The sequence below is a fragment of the Oratosquilla oratoria genome, chromosome 31, assembly GCF_046742065.1.
Source record: "Oratosquilla oratoria isolate Oo_2021 chromosome 31, ASM4674206v1, whole genome shotgun sequence".
In the NCBI taxonomy this organism is placed as follows: Eukaryota; Metazoa; Arthropoda; class Malacostraca; order Stomatopoda; family Squillidae; genus Oratosquilla; species Oratosquilla oratoria.
Genome location: NC_134807.1, coordinates 14,963,845 through 14,984,258, shown reverse-complemented (window position 1 = coordinate 14,984,258; position 20,414 = coordinate 14,963,845). Strand labels below are relative to the sequence as shown.

At 39.9% G+C, this 20,414-nt stretch overlaps 1 protein-coding gene across 1 annotated transcript in view; it reads right to left on the bottom strand.

Annotated features, from left to right (window-relative positions):
• Positions 1–20,414, bottom strand: part of LOC143041450 (CD109 antigen-like) — an 83,022-nt gene that overhangs the window by 7,829 nt on the left and 54,779 nt on the right. Inside the window, exons 16-28 of the mRNA XM_076213338.1 lie at positions 19,763–19,923; positions 18,449–18,562; positions 17,589–17,636; positions 17,331–17,432; positions 15,791–15,909; positions 15,469–15,534; positions 14,329–14,493; positions 13,906–14,037; positions 13,332–13,500; positions 11,234–11,498; positions 9,051–9,237; positions 5,641–5,771; positions 1,858–1,991 (exon numbers count right to left, since the gene is read on the bottom strand). Coding sequence (XP_076069453.1) covers positions 1,858–1,991; positions 5,641–5,771; positions 9,051–9,237; positions 11,234–11,498; positions 13,332–13,500; positions 13,906–14,037; positions 14,329–14,493; positions 15,469–15,534; positions 15,791–15,909; positions 17,331–17,432; positions 17,589–17,636; positions 18,449–18,562; positions 19,763–19,923 — 1,793 coding nt within the window. The remainder of the gene's footprint in view (positions 1–1,857; positions 1,992–5,640; positions 5,772–9,050; positions 9,238–11,233; positions 11,499–13,331; positions 13,501–13,905; positions 14,038–14,328; positions 14,494–15,468; positions 15,535–15,790; positions 15,910–17,330; positions 17,433–17,588; positions 17,637–18,448; positions 18,563–19,762; positions 19,924–20,414) is intronic.

Here is a 20,414-nt window from a genome sequence, read left to right as displayed (position 1 = left end):
CATTGATCCTTGTGGTTCTCCATCAGCCTTTCATTGCGTATCCTCCTTGCTTATGTTTTGCTGTTCTCCCTACCTCTGGTGTCTGCTTCAAACACTAAATTATGTGCCACTAAATTTCAGATTGTGGCCACCTGTGGCCCACTAGGTGTGGACCACAGGTTGTGGACCAGTGGGCTGGACCAATACCACCTTATTTTTTTATTTATTATTATTTTTTTTTCTTCTAATTCAGGACTATGCTATAATGTCCTAAGTTGGGTAAGCATCTCATGAAGTCTTTACATTAATCATTACACTAGACTACAATTGTGTCTTAAGACCACATTGTCCTGCCTCAGACCCTGATGCAATACAAAACATAAAATATAAATCTTTCCAATGGGTCTCTTTTCTGACATCAACTCCATTACATAAATGTGATTTAATAAAACCTTTCACAAACTGTCAAAAATCATCACAAAACATGAAACAACCACAATGTCAAAACACTCCCTTTTCCCCTCTCCCTCCCTACCCCCACAAAAAAAAAAAAAAAAATTATATATATATATATATATATATATATATATATATATATATATATACAGTGGCCGCGAAAAGTTTGGGCGCAAAATTATAGGCGCCCCAACTTTCCCCTAAACTCAAAACATGCGAAAAATACAACTTTCCACCCAAACTTTTCGCTATTTTTCAATGCTAGCATTTGTACCCGTATTTAGCCGAGACAATACACACTATTTGGCAACTCTGTTTAGGCACACTCGATGTCACATGGAGTCAGTTTCTAAACATCTCTCACGGAGAGTAGTCTTTTTTTTGCGGTGGTCTCTGTATTTGTGCCTTGATATCTCCGTAATGGGAAGTGGTAAAGAGCTGGAAAGAGACACAGTTGTTACAATCATAACCCTCTATAAGGAGGGTTATAAGTGTAAAGATATTGCTACTCGTGTGGGAATTGGAGTGCGTCAAGTGCAAAAGTGGACCAAGAAATTTCGAGACGAAGGAAGTGACATCATTCGTACTCCAAAGCATCGCTCTGGTCAGCCAAGGATATCAAATCGTACTTCTATGGTTCTAACTGCCTCCTACGGTTATTAGGAGGCAGTTAGAACCGTAGAAGTACGATTTGATATCTTCCTTGGCCGACCAGAGCGATGCTTTGGAGTACGAATGATGTCACTTCCTTCGTCTCGAAATTTCTTGGTCCACTTTTGCACTTGACGCACTCCAATTCCCACACGAGTAGCAATATCTTTACACTTATAACCCTCCTTATAGAGGGTTATGATTGTAACAACTGTGTCTCTTTCCAGCTCTTTACCACTTCCCATTACGGAGATATCAAGGCACAAAAACAGAGACCACCGCAAAAAAAAAAGACTACTCTCCGTGAGAGATGTTTAGAAACTGACTCCATGTGACATCGAGTGCACCTAAACAGAGTTGCCAAATAGTGTGTATTGTCTCGGCTAAATACGGGTACAAACGCTAGCATTGAAAAATAGTGAAAAGTTTGGGTGGAAAGTTGTATTTTTTGCATGTTTTGAGTTTAGGGGAAAGTTGGGGCGCCTATAATTTTGCACCCAAACTTTTCGCGGCTACTGTATATATATATATATACATATATATATATATATATATATATATATATACACATATATATATACTTTTTTTCCCTCTCCCTCCCTACCCCCTCAAAAAAAAAAAAAAAAAAAAAAAAAAATATATATATACACATACATATATATACATATATGCATAATTGCACCAGGAGGGAACCTGACCAACCCAAAGTCGGAGGAAGCCATAGGGAAAGAATTCTATTTTCGTGAATAAAACTGAAGAACTGGGCCTTACAGAGGGACCTCCGGTGGCTCTCTAACTGTGAGATTGCTGCATCCTTTTCCAAGCTCATGGTGAGTGTGAGGACATAGGCGGTGATGGCGATGTCATAAGGGTTCCATAAGGACTTCAAATTCATTTCCAAAAATCTGAACAAGAAGAAAAAAAAAAAAAAAAAGTTGAAGAAGGTAGAAAAAGAGGTCACAGGTTGAATTCTGTGGCAATGTATGTATACATGTGTGTATGTGCAGATCAATCACTAAATTGGTATGTGATCCAATAATATGCTGGTTACCACTAGTGGAGGAAGGTTGACGATTAAGTGAATCTCATTAAAGACATTGACAGACTGGAAAAAGTACAACGGCGAGCCACAAAACTGATTCCAAATATAAAAAATAAATCATACGAAAATCGACTTAAACACATGAATCTGTTTTCCCTAAAAAAGCGTAGACTCAGAGGTGACTTGATACAGGTCTTTAAGATTTTAAAGGGAATTGACAACATCAAAAGTGACAAAATTTTCACATTGAATGAGAATCAGACAAGAAACAAGTCTCAAACTGTCCGGAAATAGATTCAGTTTGGAAGTAGGTAGAAACAACTTTGCCAACCGTGTAGTGAATGAATGGAATAAACTTCCTGCACAGGTAGTGCAATGTAGTTCAGTTCGAAGCTTTAAGAATCATTTAGATAAATACCTAAGTAAGATGCTGTAATGATTATAATTTATTTTATATTATTTGTTTTTGTTTTGTTATCATTTGTCTGTCTGATTTTCATTTATTATTAGTTATATGTCAGTTTATTATTATTTACTATTTACCTGTTTGTTTATTATTTAACTATACCTATGCATTTATTTATGTATTTTATTTGTTATTTACATTATTATAGTTTTTATTTATTGTTTTATTATTATCATGATTTTTTTTGCATCCGACCTAGATATGGACCAAAAGGTCTCCTGTCGGCATGCTCCGCCTTTGTAATCCTTATGGCTCAACCAATCACAGGGCTTTATGGCTCGACCAACCACAGGGCCTTATGGCTCGAACAATCACAGTGACTTATGGCTGGACGAATCACAGTGCCTTATGGCTGGACGAATCACAGTGCCTTATGGCTCGACCAATCACAGTGCCTTATGGCTCGACCAATCACAGTGCCTTATGGCTCGACCAATCACAGTGCCTTATGGCTCGACCAATCACAGTGATTTACGGCTGCACCGATCACAGTGCCTTATGGCTCGACCAATCACAGTGTCTTATGGCTCGACCAATCACAGTGTCTTATGGCTCGACCAATCACAGGGCCTTATGGCTCGACCAATCACAGGGCCTTATGGCTCGACCAATCACAGGGCCTTAAGGCTCGACCAATCATAGGGCCTTATGGCTCGACCAATCACAGTGCCTTATGCCTCGACCAATCACAGTGCCTTATGGCTGGACCAATCACAGTGTTTTATGGCTGGACCAATAATAGGGCCTTATGGCTCGACCAATCACAGGGCCTTATGGCTCGACCAATAACAGTGACTTATGGTTGGACCAATCACAGTGCCTTATGGTTCGACCAATCACAGTGACTTATGGCTTGACCAATTACCGGGCCTTATGGCTCGACCAATCACAGTGACTTATGGCTGGACCAATCACAGTGACTTATGGTTGGACCAATCACAGTGACATATGGCTGGACCAATCACAGTGACTTATAGCTAGGCCAATCACAGTGACTTATGATTGGACCAATCACAGTGGCTTTTTGGCCTGGCCAATCACAGTGACTTATGGCTGGACCAATCACAGTGACTTATGGCTGGACCAATCACAGTGACTTATGGCTGGACCAATCGCAGTGACTTATGGCTGGACCAATCACAGTGACTTATGGGTGGACCAATCACAGTGACTTATGGGTAGACCAATCACAGTGACTTATGGCTGGACCAATCACAGTGCCTTATGGCTGGATCAATAACAGTGACTTATGGCTGGACCAATCACAGTGACTTATGGCTGGACCAATCACATTGACTTATGGCTGGACCAATCACAGTGACTTATGGTTGGACCAATCACAGTGCCTTATGGCTGGACCAATCACAGTGCCTTATGGCTGGACCAATCACAGTGACTTATGGTTGGACCAATCACAGTGACTTATGGGTGGACTAATCACAGTGACTTATGGCTGGACCAATCACAATGACTTATGGCTGGACCAATCACAGTGACCTATGGCTGGGCCAATCACAGTGACTTATGGCTCGACCAATCACAGTGACTTATGGCTCGACCAATCACAGTGACTTATGGCTCGATCACCCACAGTGATTTATGGCTGGGCCAATCACAGTGACTTATGGCTGGACCAATCACAGTGACTTATGGCTGGGACAATCACAGTGACCTATGGCTGGACCAAACACAGTGACTTATGGCTGGACCAATCAGAGTGACCTATGGTTGGACCAATCACAGTGACTTATGGCTGGACAAATCACAGTGACCTATGGCTGGGCCAATCACAGTGCCTTATGGATGGACCAATCACAGGGACTTATGGCTGGACCAATCACAGTGACTTATGGTTGGACCAATCACAGTGACTTATGGGTGGACTAATCACAGTGACTTATGGCTGGACCAATCACAATGACTTATGGCTGGACCAATCACAGTGACCTATGGCTGGACCAATCACAGTGACTTATGGCTCGACCAATCACAGTGACTTATGGCTCGACCAATCACAGTGACTTATGGCTCGACCACCCACAGTGATTTATGGCTGGGCCAATCACAGTGACTTATGGCTCGACCAATCACAGTGACTTATGGCTGGGACAATCACAGTGACCTATGGCTGGACCAAACACAGTGACTTATGGCTGGACCAATCAGAGTGACCTATGGTTGGACCAATCACAGTGACTTATGGCTGGACAAATCACAGTGACCTATGGCTGGGCCAATCACAGTGACTTATGGCTGGACCAATCACAGTGACTTATGGCTGGATCAATCACAGTGACTTATGGCCGGACCAATGACAGTGACTTATGGCAGGACCAACGACAGTGACTTATGAGTGGACCAATGACAGTGAATTATGGCTGGACCAATGACAGTGACTTATGGCTGGACCAATGACAGTGACTTATGGCTGGGCCAATCACAGTGACATATGATTGGACCAATCACAGTGACTTATGGCATGGCCAATCACAGTGACTTATGGCTGGACCAATAACAGTGACTTATGGCTGGACCAATCACAGTGACTTATGGCTGGATCAATCACAGTGACTTATGGCCGGACCAATGACAGTGACTTATTGCTGGAGCAATCACAGTGACTTATGCCAGTGACTTATGGCTGGACCAATCACAATGATTTATTGCTGGAGCAATCACAGTGACTTATGGCTGGACCAATCACAGTGACTTATTTCTGGACCAATCACAGTGACTTATGGCTGGACCAATCACAGTGACTTATGGTTGGACCAATCACAGTGACTTATTGCTGGAGCAATCACAGTGACTTATGGCTGGACCAATCACAGTGACTTATGGCTGGACCAATTACAGTGACTTATGGTTGGACCAATCACAGTGACTTATGGCTGGACCAATCACAGTGACTTATGGCTGGACCAATCACAGTGACTGTACATACATAGGTATGCCTATGATCATGCAGTATAACAATTACACATTTGATTTTATATATCTTTCCCACAATATTATGTCCTGATACATAAGGTTAAAGAAGACCTACTGAACTGCTTTGTGTCTCGCCCTTATGGCCTCAGACTTGAGAGGACCCTGGAGAGTCTTTATGCTTCCATGAAGAACCATCGCTGTCAAAGCAGTCAACCCGATGGAGGCGTGGCTCCCCGAACTCAGAGGCTGTCATGAATTTGAAGAAATAAGAGAAGATAAGCTAAGTTGCTAAGCTGAGGAGATTAGATATCTTATAGAAAATAAAATTTAAAAAATTCCTCATTTTCACAAATATGTAAATTGTGACATTTTGTCGACAGAAAGGTAAAAGTGATTTTGATCGCTCATTGATTATTTTTAGTCTTTTTCAAAGTTCATCTTCTAAAATAAGTAAATTGTGACTTTTAGTCAACGGAGCAGTAAAAGTTATTTTGCCCGCTCATTGGTTATTTTTAGTCATTCTAAAGATGACTGGTATATGTATGTAAAGATACATACATATACCAAGGCTTTTTCCCCCTTACAAGGGAGGTAGCCAAAAAGGGAAAGGCATAAAAACACTCCCACCCATTTCATCCCTAAATACACTCCACACCCCTCCCACCCTCCCTCTCATCTGAGCACCTCCTGGATGACGGGTCATCCCTGCACCCTGGCCACCGCCCTGGGTCAGAAGCAGTGTCGCAAGACACAGCACATCCACAGCAAGGCCGCTTCATTTAATCGGCGACCCCCCCCTCTCCGTCCCCCCTTGCATATAAGGAGAGGACGGGGAGAAATCCCTTCGGGCTGCGTCAAAATTTACTCACGCATACTACCCCACCCCCCACCCCCCCGCCCATTCCTCCTCATGCAATCACAACATCATCCATATACAACCATTCTCCACTCACCTCTGTCTTCCGTCCTCTCCCTTCCTTCCTCAACAGACATTCCCCTCTTCCCCAAAGCCCCCTTCACCCCATCCATCCACCTCATCCTAGGACGTCCCCTCATGTTCACTCCCTCCACATCTGCCTTCCATACCTCTTTTACTAGTCTTTCTTCACTCATTCTTTCCATGTGTCCAAACCATCCTAATATTCTTTCATCAACCCTATCTCCCAAATCCTTTTTCACCTCTGTTCTCCTCCTCACCTCCTCATTTCTCACTCTATCCAGCCTAGTAACCCCCACCATACTTCTCAGACACCTCATCTCAAACACATTCAAACTCCTTCTCTCTTCTTCTCTTATGTTCCACGTTTCTGCCCCATACAGTACTGTTGGCACAATCACTCCTTCATACAGTCTCCTCTTCGCATCCATTCCCAAATGTCTATTCCTCATTACACTCTTTAATCCACCAAGGCATTTACTCGCTTCTCTCAATCTACATTCTACCTCCACCTTTTCCTGCTACACTTGCACCCAAGTATCTAAAACTATCCACTTCCTCCAGTCGCTCTCCCTTAATGTTCACTTCCAGTCTACTGCCACTTTCACCCCTTGTACATCTCATCACCTTACTTTTACCCACATTTATCTTTAGCTTTCTTCTATCACATACTCTCCCAAACTCTGCCACCAGCTGTAAAGATGAGAAGATGAAAAAAGGAGAGAAAAGTTTTGCTTGTCCCTCATTTTTGTAGATATTGAATAAGGGCTGAAGGTTGAGCCCAGTACAGCTAGTGGCTCATGCTAACCTCTTCAATATGAGTAAAATTCTCGTACACAGCATCGGATGCCTGAGGTATAATGATGCATCACAATACTTGCATTATAAAATATAAAATTATTGCTTCACTGAGTAATAATAAACATGTAAAATGTGAACAAGCCAGTTCACAGAATTTGGGGGTCATTCAGCTACAACTACAAAATAAATATAATCAAGATGCCAACATTGGCATCCTCGTATACCCACTTGCACCTCATGATGCCTGTGTAGGCGTCATCGTATGGAAGAGATTAATCTAGAAAAAGTAAAATAAAAAATAAAAAATTACTTGCACTTGGACTGAAGTGGTTAGCCCTGCTGTGGATGTAATGTATCTTTTTGTTACTTATGACCCAGGCAGTGGGCAAGAGACAGTGATGACCCTTCATCCATGAGGAGCTAAGATGAATGGGAAACAAAGGGTGGTAGATGGGAGTGGGATGGGCATATATCTTGACTGGCTACCTCCATTATGAGGGTGAAGAAGCCCTAGGTATATGAATAGATAGAAAATAAAGAAATGAAAAGAAGACAGCGATAATATATACCAAAGGTCCTTTCCCCCTTAAAAGAGGTATGGACTAGTCAAAGCACACATCCACTCCATACATGTTAAAACAAATTTAACGCTCTGCCCCATCTTTGCATCTCATGGATGAAGAGTTATCCCTGTCCTCTGCCACATTGTTCGGATTGAAGGTTGTACTATGAATTGATAATAAAATAATCACCTTGATATTCTGTATCTGGTTGAAAGCTTTATGTACATTAAAATTCAATTAATGTCCCTCCTATCTTAGCACCTTCTGGACAAAGGATCATTCCACACCCCTGCCACATAGCTCAGGCCCATGATAACAAAATACCAGGGAATCCCCTATAAAGACGCTCCTCAACTTACGTTTTAGTTACGTTCCGAATGGCCGAACGTAACATGAAAATGAACATAAGTTGTTACTGTACGTTCCAGTAATGTATGACCGTTCATACTGTACTCTACATCCATAAATTTTATTACTGTATCTTATAAAACACCCCTAAATCATTAATTATAAACATAATATTGTAAAATAATAACATTAATTTCAAATAAATTAAATTCAAGCAACATAAAGTGAGATGGTGGAGGAGAAGGAGGAGGGGGAGGAGGAGGCAAGGGACGTTCAGTCTGTCATTTGTGCCATGTAAACAATGGATGCAGCGTCATGCATAAGTATCGTTTGAACGTCTTGTACTATGGAGAGCGCGCTAAACTAAAAAATTCACACAAAAATTTTTTTTTTACAATTTTTTTTTACAGTCAGTTCAAATGTAAAATCGAAAAAATGTAAAACGAATGAACGTAAGTAGAGGAGCGTCTGTATACAAAACTCCAATATATGAGAATTCAAAGGTAAGTAAAGGGAAAAAGTGAGGACAATTTTCTCTATATGAAAGGTGTATGTTTCAATGGTATGAAAAGAAGTATGGAAAAATTATGAAAATACTATACAGAATCAAGTTTAATGCATGAGCAATTGCAGTGCCAGTCTTGTGTGTGGCGAGGAAATTTACTAACGAATTACCAATATACACAAGTGTTTAAAGGTATACCTTTCATATGTAGGGGATTTCCTATAATTACCTTGAAGTTCAGCTTCTTGAGGAGAGATTTACACACACTAAAACATGTTTAATGGCCCCCCTACCATCTTAGCACCTTGAAGCTGAAGGGTCATCCCTCTCTCCCGCCACACTGTTCAGATTGACAATAACAAAATAATCACCTTGAAGTTCAGCTTCTGGTCAAAAGTGACATTTGTCCACTTGGTTTCGACAAAACTTCCATCGACTCTCTGGTGCCTCACCAGGAACTCGACGCTTTCGTCGACCAGCCTCTGGTCGATGTAGAGGTAATTCTCCCACTCCTCGAACATGGCCAGGAGGTAGATCCTCAACATGTGCGCTGTCGCCCTGGTTAAAAATGTTAAATTTGTTATCTGATAGACCCTCAACATTAACATTTTAATCAAGGCAAGTGGTGTATGTCAGTACCTTGGTTAGAATGCTAAAATTTTTAATCTATATATATATATATACTCAACATGTGTGCTGTTGCCCTGATTAAATTTTTTTATTTTGTTAACCGATAGATCCTAAACATGCACGACATTGCCCTAGTACTAATGTTAAATTTGTTAACCATTGCCCTGGTTAACCCCTTCACTCTGGGCCAAAATCTCGCGGGCAGCATTAGTTGCTAGATGTGTGATGTTGTGTCATAATACTCACATTATAAAAAAATAAAGTCACCGCTGTATTAATCGTTTTCTCTTTCACCCGTGAATTTTGATAACCATAGAAAATATGATGAAGCCAGTTTACAGCGTATGGGGGGGTCACGCAGGTACGACTACAAGAAATATAATCAAGACGCTGACGTCGGGATCCTCGTGTACCCACTTGCTCCTCATGACGCCTACATAGGCGTCACCATATGGAAGGGGTTTAAAACTGAAATTTTGTTAACTGATAGATCTTAAACATGTTTGTTGTTGCCTTGGTTAAAACATTAATCTTGTTAACTGATAGATCTTCAACTTGTGTGCTGTTGCCTTCCTGCAAATGTTGAATTTGTTAACCTATTAACTGCTGATGTTGAATTTGCCCCCAAGTTATAAGTTCTGGCTATGGGCCTGCCTCATCTATAGACAAAATTCTTGCAGTATTCTTCCATGACTGGAGACTAATCTCAATTCAATATAAAGAATGCTGATCCCTTACTTCTATTATTCCTACAATCCTCTGCCCTTTTTGTACAACCTCTAGGACTCCACCTGTTTGGTGCATTATGGTTCCCAAAGATAGAAATGGTAGTTATTACTGAAAAACTATCTATCTATATATATATCTATCTATCTATATATATATATATATATATATATATATATATATATGCATATATATATATATATATCTATATATATATATATATATATATACACACATACACACCAAGGGCTTCTTCCCACATATAAGCAAGATAGCCAAGTCAAAGGCACATACCCACTCCCACCCATTCCGATCCCATTCCACTCATATCCACTGCCCTGCTTATCCTCTCATCTTAGCTTCTCATGGATGACAGGTCATCTCTCTATCCCGCCTGTTGCTCTGGGTCAAAGACAATGCCACAAAACAGAGCACATCCACAGCACGGCTGGCTCACTTAATCAGCGACCCTCCCTTTTCATCCCCTCATGTGGAAAATAGAGAAGACGGAGAAATCCCTTCAGGCCACATCTATGTATTATCCTTACACAGCCATTCTCCACTCTCCCCTATCCCCTGCCTTCTTCCTCCCTTCCTGAAAAACTAGTTTTACTAAAAGAAAGAAAGCCAGTCCAGTACCTTCCTACTACATGCACAAACTACTTGGGCACTAAATACATGTTTGTATTCACCTACACATTACCCAGAATGTCAAGGTGACCATACTTGTGTGGGAGAAGAGACCAGACTCTTAGCCCTAAGGTCACCCCCCAGCCCCCACACTCACACTCCTCCAGGGAAGTCGGGGTGGGTGGGGAGGGACTCCAAACAGTAAATCAATCTGTTACCCTGGGTCTCTTCTGCAGGAAACACAAGCCCCCCAGGTAACCACCAACAGCCATTGGATGGGCCTATAGGTGACTCAGGGAAGAAATACTGTGTTTTTGTTTTAGGATTGTTTGTTTGGGGCATTGTAGGATGAGGTGCTCTGTGTTTTTTTGTGTGATGGTTTCATCTAGGGTTGTTTGATTCTGTGTTGGTATTGTCTTGGGGCTGGATGGTGTACTGAACACAAGTGTACTACTGTGGTTCGTATTTCTCTGGAGAGAGATTTTTCTGTGAGGTAGATGTCTAAGGGTGTCGGTATTGGCCCAACTAACAAACAAAAAAGTTTCAGCACACTAAACAACAGTCTTACCAAACAGACGGCTTAGATCGATGCCACATGGAGAGGGGTCCTTTCTTGTAGCGTCTGAGAACAGCTGACAGCTCGACAGTTACGTAGTCAAAGGCCTTAGCTGCTTTCTTCTGGTCTAGCTGCCCTGTTAGCCGTAGGTAGTGCAGGGACCAAAGGGTTGCACCCATGTTGTATCCATTACCATAGATGTTCTTGAAGTATCTCCCATTGAAGGCTCTCTTGTAGCTTAAAGAAATGCTCTTGGTTGTCGGGCCAAAAACATCTCCTAGATTAAAGAAAAAAAGACCGCAAAGAAAATTAATCTTACGATGTCATCAAGAGCATGATATTGACAGTGATCATAGGTTCTCAGCTCTTAGCAATGAGAAGGGGAGTGTTCCTTCAATTAAATAAAATTGTATAGCAGCAGCAAAAATATATCCTTGGTCGTGGGTCAGAAGACCTCTTAGGTGGACCAAAGAAAAGGGAGAAATTAATCTTATGACATCACCAATGAATTCTTACTTCATTGTTCTGACCCGGTGATGAATAGTAGACAGGGATGGCCCTTCATCCATGAGGAGCTAAGATGAGAGGGAAACAAAGGGTGGTGGTTGGGAGTGGAATGGGTGGGAGTTGGTACGTACCTTGATGAATGAGCTTTTGTTAATAAATAAATATTATTAAATATTTGTGGACATTACTGTAAAAAAAAAAAGAGTCACATTAGATAAGGAAAGGGGATAGTTCATATTCCCGTTTCATCCCCAAATACTCCACTTCCATTCATCACCCCCTCCCTCTCTCTTTTCTTGGCTCCTCCTGGATGATGGGTCATCTCTGCATCTCCCCCACTGCCCTGGGTCAGAAGCAATGTAGCAAGACACATCACATCCACAGCAGGGCTGCTTCATTTAGTTGGCAACCCCCCCTTTCCATCCCCCCTCATGTATCAAAATATCATTCGCACATACTCCATCCCCCACCCACTCTCATGCATCACAGCATCATCCATACACAACCATTCTCCACTCACCCCTCTCTTCTGTCTTCTCACTCTATCCAGCCTAGTAACCCCTACCATACTTCTCAGGCATTTCATCTCAAACACATTTAAACTCTTCCTCTCTTACGTTCTGTGTTTCTGACCCATACAGTGCTGTTGGCACAATCACCACTTCATACAGTTTCCTCTTAGCATCCATTCCCAAGTGTCTATTTCACATTACACTTTTTAATCCACCAAGGCATTTACTTCCTTCTCTCAATCAATATTCTACTTCCACTTCCACTCCTCCCTTTCCTGCCACATTTGCCCCCAAGTATTTGAAGCTATCCATTTTCTCCAGTTTCTCTCCCTTAAAACTTACTTCCAATTTGCTGCCATCCTCTCCCCTTGTACATCTCATCACCTCACTTTCACCCACATTTATCTTTAACTTTCTTCTTTCACACACCTCCCCAAACTCCATCACAAACTTCCTTAATCCCTCCTTTGGAAAAAAAAAAGAGGATAAACAAGGTGAAGACTCATGAATGTCAAGAAGCCAGAGGAGAAATTGGTGCTGTTGGTACAGTGTAGAATGGCATTAGAGGCACCACCCAGGGGGTGAAAGTGAGTCAATGTGTATCTTGTTTGGGCTGGATTTGGTCTTTAACCCAGTAGAGGGTGAGGCCAAAAAAGATGAATGGAATATAACTCTCCACTCACAAATAAGTCCATCAAACCATTGCCCCTGGTCTCTCTTGCATATGACCTGCAGCCTTCAAACAACAGGCAACATCCTCCAGGTGGGTCCACAAGTCACTCAGGGAAGATACATATCCACTCGCAAAAAGAATGCACAACAATTCTAACTTTTGCTATCTCTCTTTAAACTTCTCCTTTATTACTTCTATGATTCCACATCATATGTGTGATAATATTGCCATGAATACAAGCATTGGCAATCACCTATGAAATATAATCACCTATGAAATATCAAATCACTTTCTGCTACCCTCCTTATATCTCCTTTATCACCTCTGACACTCCACCTCTTTGGCACACTGATGTTTCCAAGGACAGATGCACTGGTTATAGGGGATGAAATATGGTAGTCTTTCTTCTGTACTTTACCTGAGAGGGAGAAGCTAGCCTGGGGTGACCCGTAAATGTATCGACGTTGTAACTGGTTGGGAATGATGGGGCTCTCGTCTATGGGGATGTCGAAGAACTCATACACTGTTGCTCTGTTCTTAAGGTCGATGATGAGAGATGTGTGTTTACGTACCAAAACACCTTCAGGCTGGAGGAATAGATAAATAAATGAATACACAAATAGATAAATGAATGAATAAATAAATAAATGAGTAGATAAACAAATACATAATACTTAAAAGAATAAAGAGATCAAAATCAAACATATAAAAAAGATAAAATAAATGAAGATGAAAAATATATGAGTAAAACACGAGTAAATGTAGAGGTAAATATATGAATAACTAAACATATATACAAATAATACAAAGATGAAACAAACAAAATGAAACAACATTTAAAAGAAATCAAGTGACACCCCCTTTGAGAAGTTATGACAGTGATATACTACTACATACTCTACCCCCAATTTCTTCACTGCAATGATGGTGCATCACACAAAGAGTAACAAACATGAACTCAAAGGTCATAACCTCAATCACTCAAATCTTACCTTAATACGAATTGTAACTGAATCTTCATCACTTCCAGCCTGTGTGATTCCTCTGACTGTCACAGTCATGCGACCAGACTGCTTAACAACAGCAAGAGGCAAGAGTTCTTCGCTGTAGCCTCCAGCAGGTATCTGAAGGAGAGAACCTGATGAAAATACACTTAAATGCTTCTACTATCCTTCTTCTCTTTTCCTTTTTTTTTTCTTAGTTGTTCTGTTTTCCCAATTGTTTATTTTCTTCACTCTCAGCTCATATAACATACTTAAGGTTATTTGTGATAAATTGGAGAATAGGAGAAAGGAACTAATGAGCACTGCTCCTTTCATTTATACTACAATTAGGTGAATACATGAACACACTCCATTCCTACCCACTACAGAATCTTCCATTACCATCCAAAAGAACATCTTCACCTAACTTACAAAAACAAGGTGATGGTGCTCTCCCGATGAAGTTCTTGGGTAGAAATTGCTCACAGCCCCTCCTTCCTCCACATGGACGAACTTGTAGTTCTCACTCTCTGGAAGAACCACCATGGCTTGGATGTCTTGGTCCAGAGTATTAAACAAGACAGCTCGGATGGAAATCTGAAGGATAGAGAGGTAGTTGGTGAGATGTGGAGTCTCAGATTACAGGTACCAGAACAGTGATTTATTTATTTTTCATCTAACTATTTATCTTTCTTTTTTAGGAATGTCCCCTTTTGGGGCTACAGGTAGTAGGACTCCTAATCCCATCCCCCATCCCCTTATTATGACTCAAGTGGAAATACTTGGTGGTAGTATTCTTTTGCCCCCACCACAGGGTAGGTAGGCAAAAAAAGGAAATGAATATTCTGAGAAATGGTACAGGACAGTAACAAGGGGTTGGGGGACAGCATAAAGGAGGGACAGTCAGTAGAGAAAGGACAGGAGAGGACAGAGGATAGGGGTGAATGGAGAAGGGTTGTGTATAGATGAGGCTGTGATGCATGAGGGGGAGTGGGTGGGGGATGGGGGGTGAGGAAGTATGTATGAGAAAAAATTTGATGCAGCCCGAAGGGATTTCTCCTTGTCTTCTCCTTGGGAAAGAGGGGAATGTCTGTTGAGTAAGAGAGGAGACAGAAGAAAGGAGTGAATGGAGAATGGTTGTGTATGGATGATGCTATAATGCATGGAAGGGTGTGGGTGGGGGATGGGGGGGGTGAGTGAGTATTTGTGAATGGTATTTTGATGCAGACTGAAGGGATTTCTCTCTGTCTTCTCTTTTTCTGCATGAAGGGACAGAGAGGGGGAAGTTGCCAATGAAATGAAATGGCCTTGCTATGGATGTGCTGTGTTTTGCTACATTGCTTCTGACCCAAGGCAGTGGGCGAGGTGCAGGGATGACCTGTCATCCAGTAGGAGTCATGAAAAGAGGGAGGAAGGGATGGTGAAAAGGAGTGGAGTATGTGGGGATGAAATGGGTGGGAGTGGATTTATGCCTTTGACTTTGGCTACCTCCCTTGTCAGGGGGAAAAAGCCCTTGGTATATGTATGTATGTGTACATATATACATATTATTATGTAAGAAGGACTACAAACCTGTTCTCCACGCCGGCACACACCAGGAGCCTGCAGGATCATGAAGAAGGGTGGGTGTGTCTGGTACTGCAAAAAAGGCAATGGACACATATCACTCCTATGGACCTTATGAAGAGTGCTGAGAGTTGTGTAACAAGGAACTAAAAGGGAATTTGAGGAGTTCTGAATTGATAAACATATGTGAGGTTGATTGTCTGTTGTATTCTCTTTAGACAAGTTGACCAGAGATGAGTTTAGTAACACATAAGGTCTGGGTTCTTTGGAGTAATAGTGTCTCCAAGGTAGTGCTGACATCACTAATGCAATACTATGTAAAAATTACCTTACTCTCTGTCGGCACAAGGGCGAGACCAAACTCTGGATGGATAGCAAATCCAGAGACCAGCCAGTCATCCTTTGTTCTGGGTACAGACAACACAAGCTCTTCAATGCCCCTGTGGCCTGTCAGAGAAATTAAGAATTTGATGGCATTTCCCAAAGACATTAGCTATTTGACTTCTCAAGAACTTGAGGTTGTTTTACAAAGTCATTGCCAAAGAAATGGAGAACATGAAAGTTTCTCAAAGACTGTCATAGAAATCAAGAAAATAAATGAGCTTTCCAAAGGCTCTTTGGCTTTTTCAGAATTTGAAGGAGTTTTTCAAAGATTCTGTCTGGGAAAACAAGAACTTGAAGGAATTTCTAAAATACATTAATGCTTTAGTTCCTCAAGAACTTGGAAAAGTTTCCCAAAAACTCTATCAGATATTGTAAACTTGAAAGTTTCCCCAATGACGTTCACTATTTGGTTTCTTGAAAACCTCAATGAGTTTCCCAAAGACCTTGTTAAAGAGACTGAGAACCTGAAGGAATTCTCCAAAGACATTAACTCTTTGGCTTCTGAAAAACCTGAAAGTTTTCTGAAGACTCTCAGAGAAATTAAGAACTTCAAGGAGTTTCCCAAAGACACTATGGCTTCTTGAGAACTTGAAGAAGCTTCCCAAAGACTTTATCAGAGAAATTAAGAACATCAAAGACATTAATGCTTTGGCTTTTTGAGAGCTTGGAGTTCCTGTAGTTTGATCCTTGATCACTAAAACTGGTAGTTAGTGTGTCTGTCAGCTGTAATCACAATCATTTCTCGCTATTATAATGGGTGAAGTATTTCAGGTAGTTATTGCAAGTACATTGATTTATAAATGTATACAATATGGATGTATCTCTTATGACTGAATAAACTCATTTACATTGTAAATTTACCATATGAACAAATATGCTTCTTACACTAAACTAGGAAACATCAGGCATTGTAGTTCTTACAAGTGAATTAAATTTGTAAATTTCCAAACATTTTAGACAGGATTATAAATAAAAGAGATGCACAACAATTTGTATATTGAGACAATTTTCCCCAAAATCATAGGGTAGCCAAATGCAACACTTAAGTAAATTTTTAGAATAATGGACCATAGTGCTAACCCCTTCCATTCCAATGAAGTGCCAAGGAGATGAATGAAATCACTTGGTGGTGGAAACATACACACATACATATACCAAAGACTTTTTCCCCCTTACACAGGGGGGTAGCCAAAAAGAAAAAGGCATAGAAACCACTTCCACCCATTCCATTTCCTATATATTCCACTCCCCTCCACCCTTCTCCCTCCCTCTTATCTTGGCACCTACTGGAAACAATACATTAAAAGTACTATAAAGTGTAAAAGGGTTAGCTGAAATACGCTATAATCCCTTTCACTGACAAGATGGTGTCATGAAGATGGACAAGACCACCTGTCAGCAGCCACAATTAAAGTAAAGGAATTACCCATTACAGAATAAATGAAGGGTACACATCAGGTTCAAAGTGTGGAAATGGTACTCACCTATAAACTTATCAGACCAACACCAGTTTTTAATCTTGACATCATATAGGTGCTTCCAGGGTGAGCGTCGGAGTATTTGAAAAGCTTCTTTTTCACTTATTGCTGTAAAATCAAGTGAATGATGCATTAAGACAAAATTTAAATATTTTGGATCATGTGTCATGAGAGAGAGAGAGAGAGAGAGAGAGAGAGAGAGAGAGAGAGAGAGAGAGAGAGAGAGAGAGAGAGAGAGAGAGAGAGAGAGAGAGAGGCACTTACCTCGAGTAACATGCTCAGGAAGTGAACTGGATTTCAGCCTTTGTTTACCTGTTGGAAAAGTTCATCAAAGTCTTAATGTTTCGTGAAACTACCTCAAAACTTGAAAAATCATAAATCATAAATATACACACTTTTAAGCAAAGCAAGTATGTCAAGTTCTACTTAGATTCAACTCTAGAATTTGATTATCACAATATTAAGATTATGATGGCTATATAAGAAATTACATTTGGTAGGATGAAATTGAAATATAAAGCATTTAAGAACACTTTGTTCAAAATTATGTGTATGAAAAATTTGTGGCAAACTATGACTTGAAAATAGTCTCTATAAGCTCAACTCAATAGATGAATTTTCAGATTCTTTTTTCTATATACACACTGTAATGCATGATGATACTATCTTACTATTATAGACATGTGTTTTTGTATTTACACATTTTGTATGCAGGCCTGTGTTCATTGTAGGCGTGACAACTTGAGGGGGTAAGTTAATATTAATAAATACATAACCATCAGACAGTTTAATTGTAGGCCTGACAGTTTAATTGTAGGCGTGACAACTTGAGGGGGTAAGTTAATATTAATAAATACATAACCATCAGACAGTTTAATTGTATTTCTGTACAATATGCGATACCATGTTTTCAACTATATCAGCCGATAGAACCCATCACTACAATCCCCTCGTATTACTGGATATCAAATCAGAAAATCAATCTGAGAGTTCCCTTTTAATTAGAATGAATCTTTGTCAACAAATTAGCACTTATACAACAACAGCAAAAGACACATTTTCATAGTTCTGAAGCATCATAGATGAGGTTTGTGTGTCTGCAGTGGTATCAGAACGCCACTTACATCCAAGTTCGTCAGCCCCATTGTGGCATTGTGGCACTCCATCGCAGATCTCCTCTCGACGATGACAACTTCCATCGCCACACTCCAAGAACCCTGTGGCCCAGTCACAGTGACCTGCAAAAGATATGTCAATAATTAGTAATTGGTAATTAATATCTAGTAACTATGAATCTTTTCCAGTAACAAATACATTTGGGAATTCATCTAGGCAAACATAAATCTACAAATTATATATATATATATATTGAAGTATGGAAGACAAATGAGTGGAAGGATGGTGAGCTAAACACAGAGAACAGTTGGAGTTTTATTCACTGATGTTTCGTCCTTACCGGGACATTCTCAAAGTACATGAGTCCAACACATGTACTTTGAGAATGCCCTGGCAAGGACGAAACATCAGTGAATAAAACTACAACTGTTCTGGGTGTTTGGCTCACTGCCATATATATATATATATATATATATATATATATATATATATATATATATATATATATATATATATATATATATATATATATATATATATATATATATATATATATATATATATATATATATATATATATATATATATATATAGTGTATTTACCTAGTTGTATTATATGGGTGTGTGTGTGTGTGTTTATCTAATTGTATTTACCTAATTGTAGTATACAGGAAAGGAGCAACGCTTGTTGGGTCCTGTTTCCTATTCTCTAATTTTCTAACATACCTAGACTCAAATTCATGTACGGTTCCAACTTAATCTATATCCTTGATTTCCAATTATCATATTTAGATTTGAACTCATGTATTGTTTGAGCTTGGGCTATATCACCTTCTAAGCTATTCCACATATTTATACATCTATATGGAAAACTGTATTTCTTCACATCCTTTCGACATGTGGTCTTTCTTAATTTACTTCCATGACCTCTTAAAGCCCTCCCATCTTTAATCAGGAGATCTCTTCTATCAATGCAATCTATCCCCTTTAGTGACCTGAACACTTTAATCATGTCACCTCTTTCTCTTCGATCTCTCAAAGTTGGTAGACCCTGTACTTTAAGTCTTTCCTCATAAGGTTTATCAGATATGCTGTGTGAATGTACCTGTGTGTGTATGTGGAGGTGATACATATGGACTCTTGGATCTAGAGAAAGCATATATGAGACTGAACAGAAGATATGTATACCTCTAACTCACTCACATAATCTACCAGTTACTTATTATTTCATATCTACATGCAAATTTCTAGAAGTGTGGAAAACTGAAATATAAGCCAGAACTTAAAAAAAAAGTTAATTACTTTTAGCAATAATTCTTTACCTGAAAATGCTTCAATGTGGATGCTGGCATCAGTCAAAACAACAAGTCCCGCTTGTTGGAAGGTCTGGAGGCTGTCTCGGGCATAACTCTCAGCATGTAGTGACAATAATTGATTCCTGAACGTTCCATTGCGACTTTTGAGCTCGATTTTGTGAACAGACCTAAAAGAATATGAAAAAAAAAGGGAAAATATGATTTATTTTAATCTTATTGACTAACTTGTGTTCATCTAACCTATTGATTTATTTCTGAGCTTCAAAAACTATTGCAATCTGGTATTTGTAAACTACTTATCAGCTACTGTGACCATGTCATTAGAAATGTACAAACATACATACATATACCAAAGGCTTTGTCCCCTTACAAGGGAGGTAAAATACACAAAAAACAATTGTTTGAACTGTTGCCAAATCAGGCTAGATTTGAATAATTGAATTTTAATTCTAATTTGGTTTGAGCCATTACTGAGATAAGTAATTAACGTTGAATGATTATTATTAATTCATTTATTTGTTTATGGAATAACTAATGGACAAAAAGATAATACCCTTATTTTAAAGCTATGCATATTTTTTTTCGTTTTCTGTGATAGATTATAGATTACCATTTTGACGTTTGTCGGGGGTGACTTTAACAAATATTAAATCATCCC